Source organism: Brachyistius frenatus, unplaced genomic scaffold (genome assembly GCF_029030835.1).
Source record: "Brachyistius frenatus isolate BFR_SWC_R1_liver_20210118 unplaced genomic scaffold, ASM2903083v1 Contig_50, whole genome shotgun sequence".
NCBI classification, from domain to species: Eukaryota; Metazoa; Chordata; class Actinopteri; family Embiotocidae; genus Brachyistius; species Brachyistius frenatus.
The window spans coordinates 478,360-498,720 of NW_027210649.1; the positions used below are offsets into that span (position 1 = coordinate 478,360).

At 43.8% G+C, this 20,361-nt stretch overlaps 2 protein-coding genes across 3 annotated transcripts; both read right to left on the reverse strand.

Moving 5' to 3' along the window:
* Positions 1-446: 446 nt before the first annotated feature.
* On the reverse strand, positions 447-8,701 carry csrnp2 (cysteine-serine-rich nuclear protein 2). The gene is made up of 5 exons (XM_069704190.1): positions 8,136-8,701; positions 6,477-6,649; positions 6,130-6,392; positions 5,133-5,429; positions 447-3,643 (listed from the first exon to the last, which is right to left on the reverse strand). The coding sequence occupies exons 2-5, from the start codon at positions 6,634-6,636 to the stop codon at positions 2,669-2,671; spliced, it is 1,695 nt and encodes a 564-aa protein (XP_069560291.1). The 5' UTR covers positions 6,637-6,649; positions 8,136-8,701; the 3' UTR covers positions 447-2,668.
* A 617-nt stretch (positions 8,702-9,318) lies between these two features.
* Positions 9,319-20,237, reverse strand: tfcp2 (transcription factor CP2). 2 transcript variants are annotated; one of them, XM_069704191.1, is made up of 16 exons: positions 19,947-20,237; positions 19,348-19,543; positions 18,016-18,167; positions 17,504-17,580; positions 15,771-15,876; positions 15,037-15,143; positions 14,633-14,785; positions 14,388-14,498; positions 13,632-13,720; positions 13,436-13,484; positions 12,349-12,442; positions 11,854-11,944; positions 11,642-11,748; positions 10,845-10,987; positions 10,660-10,711; positions 9,319-10,539 (listed from the first exon to the last, which is right to left on the reverse strand). In XM_069704191.1, the coding sequence occupies exons 2-16, from the start codon at positions 19,467-19,469 to the stop codon at positions 10,502-10,504; spliced, it is 1,491 nt and encodes a 496-aa protein (XP_069560292.1). In that variant the 5' UTR covers positions 19,470-19,543; positions 19,947-20,237; the 3' UTR covers positions 9,319-10,501. The 2 variants fall into 2 exon arrangements, with proteins under 2 accessions (XP_069560292.1, XP_069560293.1); XM_069704192.1 differs by lacking the exons at positions 9,319-10,539; positions 10,660-10,711 and having other exon boundaries at positions 10,856-11,004.
* Positions 20,238-20,361: the final 124 nt, after the last annotated feature.

Genomic DNA, 20,361 nt, shown 5'->3' on the forward strand with positions numbered 1-20,361 from the left:
TACTCGAACCAAATCTGACAAAAGGTGTCGTGGTTGCTGGTGCTAAAGGGCCCCAAAACGCCTCAATGGAGGCGGAAGTAGAAGCAAATTGGAAAGTTCACTCACGTAGTTCTGCAGGCTGCAGGTGAACAAAAGAAGCCAGGAAGCAGGCGAGAGGCTGGCATGAGTCATCCCCGGGGAAAGCAATGAACTCACTAGAAGGTACAAAGACATGAGAATCTGGGGGAGAGGTAGAACTACAATAATTAAACACAGGTGAGCACAAAAACTACCGGGAAAACACAATGGCAGGAGGTACAACGAAACAAGAAGTGAGGGATTTCAAAGTAAAACAGGAAACACAACAACCAAAGATACAGGCCAAGACAGAGGGTCACGAATGACATGTAACCTTTAAATAAAAATGTATTATTGAAGGAAAAAAAAAAAATACAACACACAAAAAATATTTTTATAATGTGTTTTATTGTTTTTATTTTTGTATAAAAACCTTTTTTGTTCACTTTAGGCAACAGTTAGCATGAGAGTAGTTCTCACAGAGTTTTAGGTGAAGTCTAAACTTATCGGTCTCCTCCACAATCACACGTTCCTTTCACACAGAGAAACACACAATCACATAGTGTATTGGAGTTAATTTGGTGCAGCGGTCCCAAACCTAAGTCTATTAGTGGAAAGCCAAGGACAAAAGCTCAACAATAAGCAGCTTGTAATCATCGTCACTTCAAAGATGGTACTATGTCAAGGCAAGTCACGCGAACACAAAGAGTCACAACAGATCTGCAGCCTCACAATAACTCCAGGACACTGCTTTGTTTAAACTCTGATGGATGCAAGCGTCTTTTAATTAGGTTTGAAACCACTGCTTTGGTGCAACTCTTAAGCAGGATTATATTAAGACAATTAAAAATAAAAAGGCAAAGAAATACATCAGACAACTCGTACACAGCAGCATATCCCGTGTTAGGCGAGCCGTCACAAAAAGCAACGGCTGTAATTTCAGGCAACAAAACAAAGGACTGATTTTGTGTAAGGAGAGTCGGCACACTTACGCAGATCAGTATTAAGCAGACACGGCTTAAAAAAGACATTTAAAAGACCAGAATTGTTATACGATTGCATTTTACATACTCAGTCACGAAAACACCTCATTCCAGAGTCACCACGTTAATGATTTTGCAGTGCAGTTGCTATTGCATTCCTACAAGAGGCTGTCCGATACTTCTCACACGTCAGTCATCGAGAAACATCTCATTTCTCATGATGGTCGGGAGAAAAACCTGTAACTTGTAAATCTGTAACATCAGCACCTTTCAGGATTAAAATATGTATCCTCACTAACCCCCCTCCCCCCTCCCTCCCCCACTAATCTCTAATACAGTACATACACACCTTTCTCTCTCACGTAGACATATAAATGTAAAGTAGATGCACACACACACACACACACACACACACACATACACACACACATCCCACACGTACAGATTGAACATAAAATATACAAATTCATGTTGTTGTCAATCTGATCCATAAATTACTAACATCACATTGTTTTGTACTCGTATAACTACTTTCTTTGACTCTTTTAATGCTATTTTTCTTCATATGGAATTTGACTTGTTTCAGAATCATCTCTTCCTCACAGAACATTTAAAAAGAACGAGGAAGATCTACACTCTGGCTTTTCATCGTAACATAACATGACTGACTACATTACGGTGTAGCAGTATGAAAGAAATAATCCTTTCATCCCAAGAAAAAAGAAAAAAAAAAACAGACTGCAAGGACTTCAAAAACAACAGCATCTAATCCACAAAAGACACTTAAAGAAATAATATCATAGGCATTGCAACTACAGGTAAGCTTCTTTTTTTAAATTTTTTTTTTATCGATTGCGTTGGAGCAGTCCAGGATGAGCAAGAGCAGCAACTAAGGCCAGTGCTAATCTGCTGCTCTGTGTTTGTTTACCTTCATGTCTTCACGTCAGCTCACAATGTGCATACAGATTTTTTTTAAAAAGCAGCAACCCTCAGCTCTGTCTTGCACATTGCAAATGCATATACAGTACACAAAAAAAACAAGTATTTCCAGGATTATTAGGTCTATTTTCAGCGGAGGATACTATCAGAGGCCTTCATTTGGCTTGACTACAGCACGGGTTGGCTGTAAATGGGAAGTGAGCCAGTGAGTATCTAAATGCACCAGCTTCTCGCGCACCGCAAAAACAAATTTAGTGTTTAGTGTTTGATAGCTTTATAATCACCAAACGAAAGGCTTACGTCAGCATTCACGCACTGTTTTTTTTTTTTTTTCTGTTTGCTGCGTTGGAAATGAACAAAAGCTCTGCTCGCTGTACTCCTCATCGACTCCTACACACAAGTGTTTTTTTTATTGTTTTTCCAATAAGGCCGCGTTCGTCACCCCCAACAGAACTGCGTACAATGCTGCGTTTGAACTGCATCCACATGACTTCTGGGGAGTGATCTGTATGTGCTTTCAGCATCTCTCCTCCCTCATCTATTGTAACACTCCTCGTAATTCAATGACAGTCACTATAAGAGATTGTAACCTGTAGTCAGTCTTGATAATAGCAGTAATAAACGTGAAATGTGTAATTTAGTCATCTTAGATGAAGCTATTGTGCAAAATATCTGCAGAGAGGCTAGTGCTAAACTTCAGGAGGCAGTGGGTCTACGTTTTTCTCCAGGCAGGACTCCGCTTGGCACCGCTCGTCCGGGACGCTCTGCCGAGGACTCGAGGGCCTCTCCTCCACCGCCGCCACACATTCCTCCGTGCACAGAATCACATTGGTCAAAGACTTGGCCAAACTCTGCCTGCAGTTGTTGTCTTCTTGCTTATCATCCTTCAGCCCCTCTTCTCCTTCTTGTTTCCTCTCCATAAACTCATCTCCTCCTGCATCTCGTTCTCTCACCAAGCGCTCCTCCTGCTCCTCCGCCCTGGGCAGCGTCTCAAAGGCTCCGGGCTCGATGGGACTGAGCTGATAGTAGAGCAGAGAGGTGGAGTCTTTGAGGAGGTCGGATGGGCTCTCCTCCTGGTTGTCGGTGATGCACAACACCGTGGCCCCTGTGGGGAAAGGCCCCTGCAGGAGGACCTGCTCCACATCCGGCACCTCCTCCTGCCCAGGCAGCTCCCCTCCCAAGGCACTGGGTAGGAGGCAGAGAGGCTGCTCTGCGAGGCCGCCGCCGCCGTTCAACTCCTGCTGCAACGCCTGCTGCAACGCCTCCCCCTCAGCCTCCTCCCTCTCCCTCCTCTCCTGCTCCTCCGCGCTCTGCAGGTGCAACACAGCCGTCTCGTTCTCCTGCTCCAGGATGTCCTGCTCTGCCAGGAGATCCTGAACCTCCACAACCGAGTGCACCTCGCTCTCCTCCAGCTCCGAGTCCAGGCCGGCGACGGATGATAGGTCCGGGGAAGTGGGGCAAGTGGAGGAGGGGGAAGACATCGGGTCAGATTCAGCATACTGGTCCCCAGTTCCTTGTATCAGCATCCTCCTCTTCTCCAGGTCCAGCTTCATGATGGTGTGCAGGTAGTGAGTTCGGACGCGTAGCGGGTTGAACTCGATACGACCTGCTACGTTGCCGCAGCCGTCCCGAGAGCAGCCGCAGGGGAAAGACATTCGATCCACCTGGAGAAGAAAGCAGAGGGAATTTCACTTTCGCTTTTCTTCTATTTCAACAGTGAAGGGAAAACGCCTGAAAACTACTGACTCATTTACATTTAGTTAGAAAAGTTATAATAAAAGTGTTTACTGTTGTTCAGCTTAAATGACAACAGATGATACAGCACATGGAGAAATGGTAACCAAGAAATGATTTGGTTACTATGCAAGACAGAGATTTCCTCCTAACAAGTAAAAATGTAAACAAATACCGATTTTTAGGCCTCAAAGGAGTTGTGGATTTTTCCAAATAAAACTAACTAACTGGAGAAGGTAAAAAAAAAAGCAGCTCAGTCAAAATAAATGACATCATTCCATAACCTGATGGATCAGCAGCAGCAGTGATACATGCACATATTGTAGAAATGGCCTTTAATTTTAGATACTTTCTTTTTAAATTAGAATTAAAATGCACAATGCAAGGGAAAAATTCCCAGCCAGCAGACTACACAAACACAAAGATATGCACAACAAAGGGAAAGCATATCAAAAGGAATTATGTGTCTTGTTTTTTGTTCACAAACTTTCATTTTAAATGAGAGAGATGAAGTGTATAAATAAATGACAATGTACTGATTGATTCATTGTTTTATAAATTCTGAGTTCACTGCACTGATTAATGAAAGACAAAGAATCAGTCTGGCTGCAGCCCAGTTTTTTTTACAGACATGATTTTAATTTAATATTCACAATCCCTAAAACATAAAAAGTAAAATCTGTCACGCCTGCTTTGCACATGTACAAAGGGTCTTTTAAGTTGTTCTTGCTCAGTAGAAACTTCCTCAGTTCCCACAGTGGAAACTGCAGCACAGGCTCTGAACAGAGGGACCATGTTCAAGTGCCAGCAGGCAGAATAAAAGAGCTGCTTCTATAAAACGTATGCCGTGTGTAAAATTGGCAAAACTCTAACAAAGTAGCGCAGGGAACTCTACCATCACAACTGAAAGTGAAACAGTGATATGTCAGGCTTTTGTCTTTATAAACCATCCGGATAGTCTCACTGGGATGATTGAACATGTTTATTTCGTTGATATATAATTCTGGTTCGAATACTGAAATGCAGGTGTTTTAATGTTAAATCAAATCCTTCCACAGTTCTAATCAGATGAATGGAGCCTTATTCACAGCAGACATTTCGACCCGTCACTGCAGGAAGAGCACAGGTGTTATTGATAATATTAACAAAGGCTCTGTTGTGTTCAGGAGCCCCAGAAAGCAGCGGCAGTGTTACAGTGAGCCGGCATGCACGACAACCAGCATCCTGAAACCGAGGCAACAAAATGGAAGTCAGTCATCTTTGACTCACAAATGTGCTTTTCCCACTGTGACATGACAAAATGTCATCCGTCATAAAATATATGGCAAACGGGGGGGGGGGTTACAATTCGAAGGCTGAGTCTCAGCGTGTCTCTCCTCTTTCTGCAAAGTGCACCCAGCCCGAGCCAGCAACTCTTACCTGGCACTTAATACCAGCCTGGCTGCAGCCGCAGTGGCGCGGATCACAGTACAAACGGCAGTCACAGCCGCATTCCTCCCGGGAGAGGCGGATGGCTCTGAGCTCCGCTTTCTCGCGCGCATCAATGCGGGCGATGCCGGAGGCTCGAAGCAGAGCTCGGCGGCGCTTGGTGGGCAGCGGCTGGAGGAAGAAGCAGTCGTCCACCTCCACGCCGTCCACGTCCAGGTCCTCGTCCGACACGTCCTCCAGAGTGAGCAGGTCGGCCTGAGCGCACTCCACCGTGCCGTTCCTGGTCAGCTGTGGACGACAGATAGTGTGAGACTCTGAGCCGTGGACAATAAGAGGCTGAGTCCCTGTTTTAAAGTCAAGAGGATGATAAACATCCGGCAGGCCGACCCTTCAAAAACATCTTCATTTGCAGCTGATTTAATATGTCATAGTATTATTCAGATCCTTTGTTTTGGTAAAAGTACTAAAAAAAACTGTAAAAAAATATATTCTATTACAAACAAAATTCTTCCTACTTAGTAAAAGAAAGGAAACATCATCACCAATAGTAACGGCAGAAAATTGGCCTCTGTGACCGCATTAATGTCCTTGTAGTCTTTATTACTATTGTTAACACTAATGTATCAATGATTAAGTAACATGCTGGTCCAAATTAAGCCCATTTTAAATGCTTTCTATTTTCGGTACTTTGGTCTAACGGTTCCCAGCCTGAGGGGCGAACCCTTTAAAAGATCACATGATAAATCTGAAGGTCTGTGAGCTGATTAATGGACTGCAGAAGAAGAAGAAAAACAAAGTTCTACTCCACAAAAATGTATTTATCTTTTGGACTTTTCTCTAGCCTGTGTAATTGTAGTTTGGAAATATGGAAGAGTTTGACCTCTTTGGCCTAAAACAGTTATTCTAAAGGAGGGCAATCACTCACTCTTTGAAATGCGGAAAGGGCCCCAAATACAGAAAGGCGCCATTGATCTCAAACAAAATCTACCTTCATCTTGCGGGCGTTGAGCTTCTCCTGCCGCAGGTGCTGGCGCAAAGTGTTCCGGTGGCTGGTCTCCTGTTCACGCGCAAACTCGCCCAGCGTGTAGTGTCTGATGGAGGAGTGGTGGCGGGCCATGCCCAGCGAGCTTCCCCCCTGGCTGGGCACGCTGGTGAAGCCCTGCCGCCGGGGGAAGTAATACACCGTCACCACATCAAAACGCACCCGCTTACCCCCCGGTGACGGCTTGTGCTGTCTGAGGATGGAGGTGGCTGACGTGGGCGGGGAAAAAAGGGAGAAAGATTTAGGATGTGGTGTCACACAGGTGTAATTAAACGCTGCTGCTGTTTCCTTACGGGTAAATGCGGTGCTGGAAGGAGGGTTGAGGCTGTCGCAGCTGTCAGCGCTGTCACTGCTGGAGATGTCATCGTCAGAGTCCTTAGGTGTAGAGAATGGAGAGCTGTTGTCCACCTCTTCATATCTTCGTTTGAGGCTGAGGGACGAGCCTGCCTCCATGGAAACTTGGTGTCTGAGGGCGCAGAGCACACAGAGCAAATGTGACCCAAAAGATGGGAAGGAAAAAAAAGGGGAAAAAACACGCTTTATTAACGAGACAGAGCCGATCATGTTTTGCTGTGCTGTGTAATATTTATTTACTACTTTCGAGATCAAATTTTCCTGCTGTGCCTCAGACGGCCGGTCGATTCATATCAAACTGCTCCTGGGTTATGAGGTCGCCTCTCAACACCGGCACAGAAACAAGGAGGGTGACATCTGCTCGGTCCCGGCTCTTTTCATCTGTATTCCAGCTCCATCATTTTGTCTCTCTCTCTCTCTGCCTCCCCATCTCAAATCCTACTTTGAAATGATCGAGTCTAGAGACGTCACCATGGCAACTAGGCAAGCACTGTTTATGTGCACAGACTTGAAGAGAATGATCTCTATGTCGCCCCCCCCCCCCACCACCTCTTCCCACCCACCCCCCACCCCATCATTTCTGCAATGAACAGTGCAAGAGGGAGGAATCGATAGGAGTGAATGTGATCAGTCACATCTGTAGGAGAGGTCAAACAAGGTGAATGAAAGCAGTGAAGTGTATATGGTCTGCTGAGTTATCATCTACGGGTCTGCATCTCACACATTTGCATTGTCAAGACACAGTGGAAATAAATTCTAAGAACAACTGCACTTCATTTTAAACTCTGTGTTAACGTGGCATGCAACATAATGTATCATCATTCCTCAATGGGACGCCTCTAAATGAGCACTTTTCCAAACTTCTACAGGAAAAATACAAATCCAGCCTTAAATAGTACAAACATCTCAGTAATATTTCATAGTTTGTTTTTTCCTCAAGCTAAAAAAGATTGTGTGATGATGATGATGATGATGATGATGTAATACAGAGACACATCTCAGAGCTGCTGTGTAGACAGTGAATAATGAAACAACTGCAGTCGTAGTCATGTTACCGGGAACTTTTCCCAACATTCTGCACAGAGGTCGATTATGAGCACTTACTAAATGAATGTCTTGATGCTTCGAGAAGACGCCGTCACGGTGCCCTTTTTGCCTAATGTTGTAACACACCTGAGAAAGCTGTGACAAACAGGGCCTGCAGTTACAGCCTCTGCTGAGGTTGGAGCATCAATACTGTATTTCTAAGTAGAGCAACACAGCAGAGGTCTATTTTTGATAGAAGTCTGGAAATCAGCCTGTTCCTCTCAACACTTGGTTTTGACTGTGTGTTTGCAGACAATTGGAACTTCATGGTGTATTTACATGCAGTGTGGATGAGCTATTTGTTTAACTGTGTGCATGCTGGTCAGACTGTTTTTAGAAGGGGAGGTTGGATATTCACAGTCTGACAAGCAAAAGCTCGACCACACACTCTCTCTCTCTCTCTCTCTGTACACTAAACCAGCTCTCATTTTTCCACACACAAACACTAAAACACACACACACACACAATGAATGGCATACCGCCCAGTTAATGAAACACTAAACCTTCTTACCTGGGGCAGTAACAGGGACCCTGATTCCAACCACCTCGCAGGTCGTTTCTCTTTCCAACACGAGCTGCACATCAATCTTTTGACGCCCTGTGAGATGCCTTTTTGCGCGTGTGTGCGTGCATGTGTGCGTGTTCGCGTGCCAAAGCCGACGTATCCCTGAACCGACTATCCAGACTGCGACCGTTGGAGCGATGGTGCCCCCAGACCGATCTGGCTGTGCGTTGATTGTCAACGTGCGACACTTAATTCTCTGGCGATATCAGGGCTACTTAAGCTCCATGTTCATTGTTCTGCACGCCGAGAGATCACCGAAGAAAGCAGGAGCTGCCCCTCGCACCGGCGGCTTTTATTTAAATGTTGCATGCCGGATCTATTTAAAGGACAGACGACAGAAAGAGGGGCGGCATTTGGTGAAGCTGCGGTTTATTTCCCAACATTTTTCGGTGCAGCGTGAATAACGTAAACAGCCGATCTTCCCGACGAAAGCCTTGAAATGTTCGTAATGGAGAAATCCGCTGACATCTGGGTTCGTTTATCCTTTTCTTTCTGTCGCCGGGGCGGGTTCGGTCGGTCGGTCGGTCGGTCGGTGCGGGCTCACTTCGCCGTCTTCTTCTTGCAGTCAAACGCGGAACCGGCTCGTTTCGTTTGGTGTCAAAAAAAAAAAAAATGTTGCTTTATTTGTAACGGAGAAGACGCCTTTTTCTTCCCCCCCCGTTCCGCCCCGTTTGTTACAATGTAACAATGGAGGAAGAAATTCTTCCCTGTAGCCGTATATATACTTATTGTGACATCATAGGCATGCCCGGCGCCGAGGCATGCTGGGAAATGAAGTGATTACCTTTTTTTTTTTTTTTTTTTTTTTTTACTTCTTTGTTCATATCGGGCAGAAACAGATGTGCCAAAAACAGGACACGGACATCATTCAAAAATAAACCTGCGCCTTGGATTAATCTGATTTAAAGTAAATGACGTTATAATTGTGGGGTCACGTCAAAACTACAGTTTCCATGGCAACAAAATGACTAGGACAGAGCTGGTGCATCTGTCCAACAAAGGCACAGATGTGAAGGCTGTGCCTAATGAAATGAATGAAATCATTTGGGTTAATTGTTATTAAAAAAAAAAAAACTACTGTTTATTTCTTGCGAGTATTATAAATAAAGAGACGACAGCTGGACGCTAATACATGGGTAAGTAATTTAATGATGCTGATGAGATGGGGCAAAGATGGATATCTAAAATATCAAGCGATCAACTCCATGTACGAAGGACCAAACAAAAACCAGCCATTGTTTTCACATGCAGCTCTGGTGTGCCCAACGATGTTACATTTATTAGCATTTGGAAGTGGTAACATCCAAAAACAACAAAGAAGAGATGTAAGTATGTTAAAAAGATTATTCGTCAAAATTTTGTAAAAAAAAAAAAAAAAAACAACAACAAAATAAGCCAAAGTAACGCATGATTCCTTAAGAGAACATTTAAAAAAAAAAAAAAATTATCTACTTAAAAATAATGAAGAAAATGGCCAAAAACAAACATTGGTGCTGAAGAAGCCGATCAGTTGAGGGAGCACGTGAAGATAGGTTGCTGGTGTTGCCACGGTGATCACTAACACGGACAGCGTTTATCATCTTTGCAGATGCACAAGTAACGATCACGTGTGCCAGTATTCGGTCTACACAAGCTTTTAGGACCTAACAGTGTTCGGGAGTCCGGGGAAAACTTGTTTTCTCGTGAGTAACAGACATCGTGAGCTTTGAAAGAAGTCGAAGACAGACAGACAGGTTTCAGCTTAGTTTCCCTTCAGGACCTGGGCGGTGATTTCGATGCATATTGTGTTTTTGTTTTTTTTCGCGTTAGCTGTACCGCGTTTCTTGCAGACTGGCTTGAATTCCTTAAAACGAGAAGTCACGCTGAATTGCAGATTGAAAGTACAGTCGGTGGAACTGTCTCTCGCTGTTTTTTTTTTTTTTGGTTGTTGGTTCGTAAAGAGACGCACAGAGCATTGGCACACCAGATGCTCAGCTAACAAACGACGACAGCAGCTGCGGTGCCACTAACCTCTCTCTCGAGACACGAGCGACAGAGGAAAATGCAACCACTTAAGGGAGACGATGGAAGGGCGAGAGGGAGACCGTTACGTCACTACGGTAACAGAGTCGCTCCTCCATAAAGTAAAACGGTAAGGTAGAGTGAGGAGAGGGTCGGGTCGCTTCAGTCATATGTTCCTCATAGCTGCCTCAAGAGGCTTCTCGGGGCGTCTTCATACGTTCCAGGAACATCGAGGAGTATGAAGCTCGAGAGGGGCTGACTGGTTCGGGTTTGAGAAGAGATGAAGGCTCTGCGTTTCTCCAGCCCAGGGTTCACTTTAAGATGATGTGGTAGCCATCATTTGTGTCATCTGGAGAGAATACAAATACAAAGCAGGGTTTAAAATAAACTTGCAATGATAAAAGGTCAACAGGGCTTTACGGTAAATGTAGAAACAGATCAATAATAATCATTTATTACTGCCAAATACCTTTCATTGTGTCCAAAACAAAACATACTTCATCTTGGAAGTTCTGAATCATCTGTTAAGGGAAACAAAACAAAAGCGGTTTATTCTTGCACATACAATGACGCCTACTCTCTCTCTCTCTCTCTCCCTGAAGAGCAACCTTGGTAAATTCATAGCAGAAGGGACCACAGAGACGACCGTCTCACCTCGTCACTAACCAGCACGTGGATGCCGGTGGGACCCTGTTTGAAGATCTGGTTTATCTGTCTGGGTGAGATGTTGAAGAGCTGAGCGATCTTCTCCGTCAGCTCACCAGCCGTGAGCTCCTCCAGGTAAATGGCGTGATATACTGCAGGAAAAAAAGAACTTGAAATCAAAACGATGACAAGATCAGTACCTAGATACACACACACACACAAACAATTTGGGAAATACGATTCAATTTATTGCAGCGAGTTTGATTCAAATGATGGCTCTGTCGCGTCTGTACAATGAAATGTGAAGCTGAAGACAGCAGATGGTGTTCTTGGCATGAAGACTGGAAACCGTTCAGAGAAACATCCTGTTGTTCTTTGGAAATAAGCAATGGAGACCGTAGAGATGCTTCCGAAAATCTACTTCAGTAAAAGGAGGTCTTCTGAGTGATATTTGCATTTCAAGAGGGGCAGAACGTCACCGTCCAAGCCTGAAGAAAGTGTGTCAGGTCAGGAGCCCTGCTGCGTTTTCTTTGACATCCGTGGAGTTAATACCTTCTACTGTGACATTCTGAGGCACATTCGATGTAAACGACCTGAACTGTGGCATGACATCACACAGATTCTCCAACATGACGCGCCCACTCACAGTGCTTGTGAAAAACACAAATTTCTCGCGTTCAACAACACAATCGTTGCTCCCCGAACACCCCTTCCCGCCAGATTTGGCTCATTGCTACTTCTCGCTGTTCTCTAAACATGTGACACAAAAGACTCATGGATACACTGAACCACGAACATGTACTGACCAAAGAAAGTGTTGGCAGCAGCATCTCCGTTTTCGTGTTTTGGTTGCTGCTCTCGTGCCTGCTGAGACTCCTGGCAAACGTAGATGGTCAGCCTCGGACGTACAATCCTGCATCCACACACGGAAACAATAAAAAAGCTCTCATCCCATTTTGATAATATCAGGTAAATAAATGATACATTCCAAGAGGTGATGAAACTGAACGAAACCCACCGTCCCTTCAGTGCATTGAAGAGTCTTATACCATCAGCTGGCCCGCAGATCTGAATCACATCCTCCCTGGTGAGCTTCAGCAGGTCTGCCCCTGGTACACAAAACACAACCTTTCTCTCAGCCTCCACTGATGACATTGAATATAACAATAAAGAGGTTTTGTTCCGTTTACATCGACAGCAAAACAACTTCATAGATCCACATTACGGAGCAGTTGTCCTCACCGTCTCCCAGCAGGTCACCAATAGACGTCAGCAAGAATTCAGAGGACCTGGCAGGGAATCAGTGTCTTGCTAAAGGACACCTGAGCAGAGTGGACGCTTTGTGTCGTGAAGTGTTGCGACTTCAGCTCTCACTACGACACCTGGTGTCCTCCGATACCAGACGTCATCTCTACCTCTGCTCACTTTTTGGCTTTTTCCCCTCTCTTTAACCACAAGACCAAACTACGCAACAATAAATGGGTGTTGAATTTGCAACAAGAGGTCGTTTTACCTGAGAAGTTGGTGAAGAGTCGACAGAAGGGTGAGAAGCGGTTTCTGAGAAGCCACTGTTGGGCATCTTGTGGTGTCGTTGTGGGCAACAAATTCTGAAGAAGAAAAAAAAAACAACAACACAAAACACAGAAAAGAGTCAAAAGTGCAAACGTCTCAAGGACGATCAGAGTTCACTTTAAAAAGTGTGCCATCACTAGCATTTGCATGTGTCGTACACATCTGTCAGAAGTATGGAAATACGTTTAAAATTAAACGGAGTCTTGAACAGACACCACAATAAATGCATAAAGATGATGTCAGATTTGACCACGCCTGCTTGATTTTGCTTTAACTGTGAGGGATTTTCAAAAGTCAGGGTGTTGCAATGAAGCAAAAACAACTGTCAAAAGTCTGTTTATTAGCAAATGGTAGTCTGCCTCAACTTTTCAACTGGCTGTGAAAAGGCTTAGGAGAACAGTGACTGAATCAATATGAATAAGCCTGAATCAATTAAACATTTGTAATGTGGACAAAAATGATAAAATGTCATTCCTTCGTTTCTCATTTGATGCACATACGGCTGGTACTGGATATTTCTGACCAATATCAATATTAGAAAGTCAAAAACAAAATCGGTACGTGGTTATGAAACACTTCTGATGATACATATCATGAAGGCAGGTTATATTACAGTTTAAACTTTATCGGTGCAGTGAAACAATGAACTTAACTCGGGCTGTCGTGTACTTGTGAGACTGAAACATATCAGGTCGACAGATCCTCAAATATACATCATGAAATACTCTCACGTCATGCGTCAAGGTTAAATAGCAGAAGCATTAAATCACTGCCTTCCAGTCTCATGAATTTAATAGCAGTTGATTAAATATTTCTGATCATTATTGAACGCTTTCATGCACACCTGAAGGCATGTAGGGCTGATTTTATATTTTCAATGAGGAAGTAAATCTAATGACAAGCAGAGGTTTGACATAATGACGTCAGCTTTGCATTTTTTTTTTATTAATATGCAGAAGTCCGGCGAGGCAGCAGGTGGGCAGGCGGTAAAATAAATCCATAAATCCACAAAGAGAACAGGAACTTACGTCTACGACCTGAACGACGGGCTCAGGCTGGTGGTTCGGGGAATCATTTCTGGAAAGGGTGATAAATGAACCGTGTTAGAGCCCAGGAGGAACCACGAAATCTACGTTAGGAAGTATCTGAAAATCATGCGCGTCCCTCACTAAATCAGACGTGTCCACTCGGTGGATTTTAGCGTAAAACATGAAACACTCATACCCTTCAGAAACAGGAAAGCTGTTGTGTGAGCTATTGAAGCCAGGAGACGGGGAGTTGCTGACATATGTGACCTCAGGCCAGGGAGAGCACTGCAAAACACCAACACTTGTGTTATTGTCGTATTTAAATAACCGCAGAAAGAAATTTCTGCCGCCAAACGTTACAAGATGCTGCTTTCCCTTGGACACTGTTTGTGTTTCAGTCTATCTGTTACCCACATGTGTTGCAGTACTGTTTTCATTGCCAAGTTTTAAATAAAAAAAATTATTGAATTTGAACTGAAACAAAAAAAAAAAAGCTGAATAACCACTTCAACAGAAATAGTCATCTATTTTGTTAGCTAATTAATCAAGAAAACATTCTGTGGTTACAGTAATGTGAGGATTTATTGCTTTTCTCTTACTATAATGTTGACAATTTAACATATTTGGGTTTTAGACTGCTAGTTGGACAAAAACAAGCATTCTGAGGACCTCAACTAGGCCTCTGGGAACTGAAGTTGATGTGCATATTTTCAATATTTTTTGTACATTTCACAGATTAATTGGTTAATCTAGAAAATAACTGACAAATTCATAAATACTGAAAATAAGCACAAGTAGCAGCTCAAGCTGGAATAAAGGTCAACTTTGTCATTTTGACCCAGTGGCTAATACATCATTGTTTTTGCTCCAAGCCCTGGTTGGATATCGGAGTATATTCTTAGGCTGTGTGTCCTTTTGATAAACCTTCATGCCGATCACAGAATATACTAACCTCTGTTAGGATTGTGGTTTCGTAGGAGACCTGGTACTTTTCCTTTTCCTGCGGCGCCCTCTTCTCCATCTTCTCCCTATCTGTCTTCTGCTTTCTGTCGGCACCTTTAGGCTGAAACAGGTCGTGTGGAGGAAATTAAAGAGGTGGTCACAAACAACTCAACCAGAGGCAATGGAAGAAAAAAAAAAAAGGTTTGTATTGCAGTGCGTCAGATTTAAATGCAGTCTTTGCTCTTTTTCTTCTACCTTGAAGACTTTGACCTGGCAGGAGGCCGAGTGGATTTGATCTGTGTACTCTACATTCTCATTCTCCTTAAACGTGTCGATCTGGATGCGGAAAGGCACGCCCTTTTCTCCTCCGTGCTTTCGCATGGTGAATTCTGTGCTGATACAATGAACCTAGAGAGCAAAAGAACATGAAATCAACACGAGAATGAGGACATAACGGAGGGCAGTGAAACCAGTAAACCAACAGATCTCTGTAAAACTCTAGATTTAGTAGTTGGGAGTGGAACATTCAGTTTGTTAACAGGCTTAGCTCTACATTTCCTCCCATCACTGCCATTCCTTTTAATGAACAGAAGTAATTTAATATAGAGAGAATGGTGAGTTACAACATGTGCAAAGGAAAGCATTGACCGTCACGCTACCTGGATAAAAACGGAGGTTCTTTTTGAAGGGTCCCAGAGGAACTCCACAGTGTTAAGCTGAGTAGGGTTAGCCCTGGGGTCGATTATGCCGACGGACATGGGGATATCTGCAATGGATCAATGCAAAACAGGCGGTTATCAGTGGAGTTCTTAATGTATGCAAACTTCTCCACAAAATCACTGTCAGGAATTTAAAATTCAGGTTAACAGTCAACATCCTGAGCTGTTTTTGCAGATTAGTTAGTGTTTCTCCTGCTAATAAGAAGAGACATATCTAAACAACAGAACTCTGGAAGAAGACAAAAGAAATTAACAAAACAGGGGAGATCTCCTGCCTCAACTTCACAGCATAAATTTGCATACGCACCCCCCCTGTGTATTCTGTTGAAGCACCGTGGGTGGCCCCAAATTCTCAACCATTTTCTTTCAAGTATGTTTTACCATGTCACCACAGCTAAAAACTCAACAGTTGCAATTAACTCACTATCACTATTCTCATTCATGTTTTCAGATGCTACAAATTCTATCCAGGTGCCAAAAAGCCGGCAGTTAAAAAACACAAGCACAGAAAGTCACTGCTGTGGAGATGTTACATCGTCTCGTGTCATTGGTTTTGGGGTGAACTAGCAGGTTTCAGAGTTGCAGACTTCAAATCTTTGGTCTGAACTGGCGATAAGAACCAGAAAATCTGGAACCCTCAAAAGAATACCCGTCGTTTTGTGTTCAGTGCTCACCCAGGTCGAGGATGCGATCCCCGGGTCGGTTCCAGCGCCAGCCTTCCAGCTGCTGGTGCTCCGTGTACTGAAGTCGTCGGTCATGAAACACCACACGAATAATACTCTGAAATCAAGAGTTTTACAAATCATTCAAGGGAGGTCTAGGTGCTATTTATACCAACTTGCCCAGACAGACACTGACCTGTGTAAATACACTGCTCAAAAAAACTAAAGGGAACACTTAAAACAACACAATGTAACTCCAAGTCAATCACACCTATCCGGTTAAGAAGCAACACTGATTGTGAATCAATTTCACCTGCTGTTGTGCAAATGGAACAGACGACAGGTGGAAATGAGGCAATTAGCAAGACAATCCCTATAAAGGAACGGTTCTGCAGCTGGTGACCACAGACCATTTCTCTGTCCTCGTCCTTTCTGGCTGATTTTTTGGTCACTTTTGCATTTTGCCAGTGCCCTCACCACCAGAGGTAGCATGAGGTGGTGTCTACAACCCACAGAAGTTGCTCAGGTAATGCAGCTCATCCAGGATGGCACATCAATGCACGCTGTGGCAAGAAGGTTTGCTGTGTCTGTCAGCACAGTGTCAAGAGCACGGAGGAGATACCAGGAGACAGGCCAGTACACCACATGGAGGACAACAACCCAGCAGCGGGACCGCTATCTGCTCCTTTGTGCGAGGAGGAACAGGAGGAGCGCTGCCAGAGCCCTACAAAATGACCTCCAGCAGGCCACGAATGTGCATGTTTCAGCTCAAACTGTCAGAAACAGACTCCATGAGGGTGGTACGAGGACCCGACGTCCACAAGTGGGGCCTGTGCTTACAGCCCAACACCGTGCGGGGCGATCGGCATTTGCCAGAGAACACCAAGATTAGCAGCTTCTCCATTGGCGCCCTGTGCTCTTCACGGATGAGAGCAGGTTCACACTGGGCACATGTGACAGACGTGACAGAGTCTGGAGACGCCGTGGAGAACGTTCTGCTGCCTGCGACATCCTCCAGCGTGACCGGTTCGGCGGTGGTTCAGCGATGGTCTTGGGAGGGCCGCACAGCCCTCCATGTGCTAGCCAGAGGTACCCTGACTGCCATTAGGTACCGGGATGAGATCCTCAGACCCATTGGAAGACCATATGCTGGTGCAGTGGGCCCTGGGTTCCTTCTGATGCGTGACAATGCTCGGCCTCATGTGGCTGGAGTGTGTCAACAGTTCCTGCATGATGAAGGCATCGATGCTACGGACCGGCCCGCCCGTTCCCCAGACCTGAATCCAATGCAGCACATCTGGGACATTGTGTCTCGTTCCATCCACCGACACCACGTCGCATGCTTTGATCCAGGTCTGGGAGGAGATTCCTCAGGAGAACATCCGTCGTCTCATCAGGAGCATGCCCAGGCGTTGTAGGGAGTGCATACAGGCACGTGGAGGCCACACACACACTACTGAGCCTCATTTTGACTTGTCTTGAGGAATTTCCACAGAAGTTGGATCAGCCTGTGATCTGATTTTTCCACTTTTATTTTGAGTATGATTCTGAATCCAGACCTCCATGGGATAATGATTTTGATTTCCATTGATCATTCTTATGTTATTTTGTTCTCAACACATTCCACTATGTAATGAATAAAGATTTTCAACTGGAATATTTCATTCATTGAGATTGAGGATGTGTTGTTTAAGTGTTCCCTTTATTTTTTTTTGAGCAGTGTATATCGCAACACATAATCTTACCTTCACCATTTTTTCAGTGATTTCAGGAAGCTCCCCAATTTTCCGATTGTCAAGCATTCTAATTTCATAGGACTGCCCTGCAATGACAAGTCCACATCGCGAATTAATACAAGTTAACTCCTACAAGGTTGTCACAAAAAACCCGAACATTCACATTTAATACATACTGCGGTCATTCTAGTCACAACAATACAAAGTGTGTACATCCTTGTCTGCTCTGTTATTTCCATTATGCGAGTCATAAATAAATAACAAACACTGCAGTGATAGTATTCACAATTTTTGTGTGACAGTAGAAAAATGTGTCCAAATGACTCACATTTTAGGTGGAAAACAGTTTTAAACAGCCAGAAAAGAACGTTTCAAATTCACACTGTGCAGACCGTATTGCAGGATATTTCCATAGTGATTTTCCTCTGCAGCTGAATTTGCTTTCAGTGGCTTATGACTTGGTGCTCTTCTATCTCAATTATTTAAACAAAGGACACTGTGGTAGGGATCCTGATGCTGACCTTGGTTGAGGTAGGTGAGTGTTTCATCATGCAGTTTAACGGCTGGCGAGGTAGCTGCGCACAGAACATACTGAAAGGGAAGGATCTTGTTGTCGCTGTCTGGAGGCAGGTTGGACTCCTCCTGTTTGAAGATGGGGAGGGCAAGTACATCACTGGAGAACAGAGACGGAGGAAGAACAGTCAGTAAAGCTGCCAAAAAAAATACGTATCACCTTACTGTCAATCCTTTTAATGAAACAAATCCACTCTTAATATTGAATTGTTAGTACTGATAGACTTTCATAATGATAAAAGTAACGTGAAATCAGATGTAGAGCTTAACACTACCTACAGTCACCAGCAGACGACACTTGAGGCTGAATAGTGAGTTCTCGTGTTCTCTAGCTTTGCAGTTTATTAACTCTAATGGAGGCAACACTATCAAATACCAAGGTATCCAATCAGTACGTCATTGCTCCTCACAACACAAGAATTTCTGCACCAAGCAGACACTTTTCAGAGCATTTAACGAGCCAGCAAAGGACACACAGAGCGGGGTCTTTCTCCAGCAAAGTAAAGTGCTTGAGGCAGCAAAATCTAAATGGATTTCACACAATTTCCATCACGCAAAAGTGAGCAGAAGCTTAGTGAAACAAAATACATACTTTGTTTGAACTCTCCACAACAAATGAAAAACCACAGATGTGTGCAGATCATCACACTATTGGATTAGAGATATACTGCAGAGTCACAGTATAAATTGAATGCCTCAGTCAAGTAGTGCAACATCTCCACTTTATCTGTATGTGGATGCTATCTCTCAGCACAGGACCTCACATGTCCAGGTGTTTCTTCAAAGGGTGAAGAAATTTCTCTGGTCAAACTGCCCACTGATGTGGACACAAAGCGTAGCACTCAGAAAATGTGACACACTGTACACAATAGGTATGTTTGAGCACTAATCTTCTAAATACATCAGACCCATGCCTAATCTTTTCTTAAATAAAGTTCTGACTACAGACTACAAAGCAAGATGAACATTTATAAAATCACACCGTTAAAGCTCTGGGTCAAGTAAAAAAACAAAACCAAACACACTGCTGACATTCAGGCTGAAACAGGTGATAACAGTTTCACTAAATTTAGAAAGATAGCATCACTTTGAGGCGTTACTACCGTCGCTGTTTACATTTACAATTATACACTCCAAATGAAAAATATATACTTTTTTTTTTTTCCCCCAGTAGTTTTCATAAAGTCACCAATCATGGAAGATATGTCAACCAGCAGCATTCAGTTCCAACAGCACACTGAAGGACAGAGGGCTTGATCTGCCCAAAACTCCTACTGTACCTCATGCTGTACGCCCCGGCACCAAGCTCCTGGCCAATGCCGGAGAGACTGGCATCAAAGTCCTGGACCAGTCCGGACTCGATCACTTCATCAGTGAGAGGCAGTTTCAGAGCCCACGCCATGGTTGCGATGCGGAGATGTTACGGAGTGCAGTTCCGGTTAAAAGTCGAGGTAACTTTTACCCGTTTCTCACAACCTGCCGAAATGTAAAGAGGTGAAGGTGAAATCATTTGTTAGGTGTGGCTCCGACGCTAAAAACAAACAAACAAACAAACAAACAAACACGTGCAAATAAAGCAGCATTCGGTTGTTTAGAGGCGGAAAATACCCATTAAAAAAAATAAAAAATAAGGAGTCAAGATGATGGTAAAAGCAGTTTGTGTAATTGTCAGTAACAGGCGATCATGCTGAACAAATAAAAAAAAAAAGAGCTTCAGAGGTTTGACGGTAGTTCAAACACACGTTTTATACACAACCGCGCACTGATGCGTTGTTACATCCAAACAGTACGCGACAGTATTTTAACTCTCTGCTCTTTTTTTATTTTATTTATTTTATTCTGTCGAGTAGTGTTATCAAATTGGAGATATAAATCTTACCTTTCGGTGAAAGAAAAAAAAAAAAAAAGTGCAGCTATTTGCCAACACTGCAACCGTTTCATGCCATCATGTCGCGCTCCTTCGTCCGAGCACTAAAATACAGTAAACATGTCGAGGTAACAACTTAGCTTCGGAGCCTGCCAGTTGACTTAGCTCGCTTTTGGCTGTTCACCGGACCGGTTTGTTGCTAGTAAGCACATATGAAGGTGTCAAAATGATCTCAAACTCTTAAATATGTGTAATATTGTGTGTCGCTTTTGTTTGTTTATCTAGCATCGTCGGGAAAATGAGCTGCCGTAACTTCCGGTTCGATTTCTTCTTCGTCGGTGCCAGCAAAGAACGTCGGGGCTCATTACCGCCACCCATCGCTGAGTTTATTCCTGTTATAACCCTTTAACTTTTTCCATGTAGTTCA

Excerpts from the sequence above, each read along its gene's own strand:
- csrnp2 (XM_069704190.1), bottom strand. The coding sequence starts at position 6,636 with ATGGAGGCAGGCTCGTCCCTCAGCCTCAAACGAAGATATGAAGAGGTG. Across the intron at positions 6,393-6,476 it reads TTCCAGCACCGCATTTACCC|CCACCTCCATCCTCAGACAG; the intron begins GTAAGGAAACAG and ends CGCCCACGTCAG. Across the intron at positions 3,644-5,132 it reads AGGCTGGTATTAAGTGCCAG|GTGGATCGAATGTCTTTCCC; the intron begins GTAAGAGTTGCT and ends TTTCTTCTCCAG.
- tfcp2 (XM_069704191.1), bottom strand. The coding sequence starts at position 19,469 with ATGGCGTGGGCTCTGAAACTGCCTCTCACTGATGAAGTGATCGAGTCC. Across the intron at positions 13,485-13,631 it reads AGCTTTCCTGTTTCTGAAGG|AAATGATTCCCCGAACCACC; the intron begins GTATGAGTGTTT and ends CACCCTTTCCAG. Across the intron at positions 11,749-11,853 it reads TTCAATGCACTGAAGGGACG|GATTGTACGTCCGAGGCTGA; the intron begins GTGGGTTTCGTT and ends GTGTGGATGCAG.